At 53.6% G+C, this 2270-nt stretch overlaps 1 protein-coding gene across 1 annotated transcript; it reads right to left on the reverse strand.

The window, feature by feature from the left end:
- Positions 1-688: 688 nt before the first annotated feature.
- LOC119287840 lies at positions 689-1810 on the reverse strand. The gene has a single exon (XM_037567471.1). The coding sequence runs from the start codon at positions 1562-1564 to the stop codon at positions 848-850; it is 717 nt and encodes a 238-aa protein (XP_037423368.1). The 5' UTR covers positions 1565-1810; the 3' UTR covers positions 689-847.
- Positions 1811-2270: the final 460 nt, after the last annotated feature.

Genomic DNA, 2270 nt, shown 5'->3' on the forward strand with positions numbered 1-2270 from the left:
GTTGACCTTTTTTCGGAGCTTCAAAACGCACTTTTTGATGGTCTAAATTTTACATCTGCGGTTTTGGACCGGCAAAATTTAGACCATCTATTGGAAATGCTCTAAATCAGATTTCATAAAAAATGTTGACGCGTTTTCCATTTTTGTGCCTTTTCAAAAATAATATGTAATATGTAAAATTGATCATGAATTTAAAATTGTTTGTGTAGTTTTAAGAAAAATGTTCATGTATTAAAATAAATGTTTATATCATTATTTTAAAGTCTTTGTGTTTTAAAAGAAGGTTGATGCATTTCGAAAAACACTATATACAATTTAAAAGTGAGTGGGTGTATAAGGGATGGTGTATGGACTAAACGTAGGTTGAGCTCGGAAAAGGCAGCCGTCACGTCCAACTCAACGAGATTAGTTTTAAAACTATTAGACGTTGACCTGCGATGGTGTGGTTCAATGTCACTTCTGTCCTATGACCATGTTGAATGCATTGCGATCAGGTGGACCTGACGACCATGATCAAGGAAGCCAGGAGGGAGGATAAGGCACAACATGATGGGGCGCTATATTCAAACACATAACATGAAATCATTGGGGAGTCTTGAGTCATGCTTATTATGCTAGAAACATGCGAAAAGTTTCCCGTTGCGACGGACATGTTTGCTAGTGAAACTTAAGGTACGTCACCAAATAATTGTACAAATATATTTCTTTATAGTTTTCGAATATATGCAGTACATACATGCGGAAAATATATTAGTAAGCAAAGCCAAGAAAGGTAGTGGCCATTTGGATTGGATTGGACCGGGGAGAGAGGAGCTAGCTCTTCTCTTCTGACGGCGATGTGGAGATGTCAGTAGCGGGACCTGGACTTGGAGTTGCAGGTGAAGTCGAGCGCTGTGCCGTTGGGCCAGAAGAAGCGGATCTGGCATGCCAGCCGCGTCCAGTACTTGACGGCCACCAGCCCGCCCACCTTCCACCGCGTCCGCGCCTGCCCGCTCACCCGGAACGGCACCACGCCGCGGTCCAGCGCGCCCTCCATGGCGGCGCGCCCGGCGCCGTCCAGCGGCACCGCCTCCGAGGACGCCACGTAGCCCAGCGGGCGCTCGCCCCTGGGCGGCACCACGAAGGGGTCGGCGCGCAGGATGGCGATCACCATGTCGTGGAAGCTCAGCCGCAGCTCGAGCTCCGAGAAGGCCACGGCGGCGTGGGCGTTGACGTTGGCGGCGCGCACGTCCAGCTCCAGCTCCGCGTTGTCCAGCACCCCCTGCTGGTCGTACACCAGGTTCCCCAGCCGCGCATTCTGCACGGCCAGGTACGGCGCCCGGGGCTGCAGCACCAGCACCACCAGCAGCACGGAGACGGCCGCCAGCAGGACTAGCACGGCCAGCACCGTGAACAGCACCGCCATCGCCCACCGCAGCACGCCCGAGCGGTACGCCCTGCTGCTGTGCGGGTGCGGGGGCCGCCAGTGGTGCTCCCGCTGCCGGTGGTGGTAGTGCGGGTGACCGCCATTGGGATGCTCGCCGTCGCCGTTGTTGCGGCCGGCGCCCGTGGCGGCGTTGGACATCGGGCTCGGGAGACGCCGCTGCAGAGAAGCAACAGCATCAGGTGGGGCGAGGCGAGGCGACTGCGACGGCCTTATTTGTCTGTGCGTCGGCCGGCGGCAACGTTGCCCCACCAAGGAGGACTTGCTCTCTTCTCGGTGGAGGTGGAGGTGGAGGTGGAGCACAACGCCGGGCAAAGGTTTGGTATCCCCCTGTCCCTCCCCGTGCAACCTCTCTCGTACGCAGCAACTAGTACTCCTACTAGCAAGTGTGATTCAGGAAGCATCCTCCTGATGCGATGCCTGGACAAAGCTTTGGCTCTCGGCTAAACCAGCTGAAAGCAAGGGAGAGATCTCATCCTGGGCTACCACATCGTAATCGGCACTGCTATGCTATGGTGCTGCTTTCTGCGACAATGATAAATCGCGGGACACCATTGATACACTTTTGTGGCTGTCCAAGCGTTGGCAAGCGCGGCTCCAGGTTCAAAACTTCAGACGACCATGTGCCTCACCGTCGTCGATGTCAGTCACTGCTGATAGATAAGCTGTGCAGTGAGCTGGAACGCTAAAGCCATTCCCATGCACTCAATTCCATCATGGCAAAGCACCAGATGCCTCTATCTTTCTCTTCCTTTTAGTTCCTTTAAGCTAAGGCTGTTGGGTCGAGTGAACCCCTTTTCAGTGCTCGCACTTGTGATTTATCAAACTATGGGGGCGCGCATATACT

Source organism: Triticum dicoccoides, chromosome 4A, assembly GCF_002162155.2.
Source record: "Triticum dicoccoides isolate Atlit2015 ecotype Zavitan chromosome 4A, WEW_v2.0, whole genome shotgun sequence".
In the NCBI taxonomy this organism is placed as follows: Eukaryota; Viridiplantae; Streptophyta; class Magnoliopsida; order Poales; family Poaceae; genus Triticum; species Triticum dicoccoides.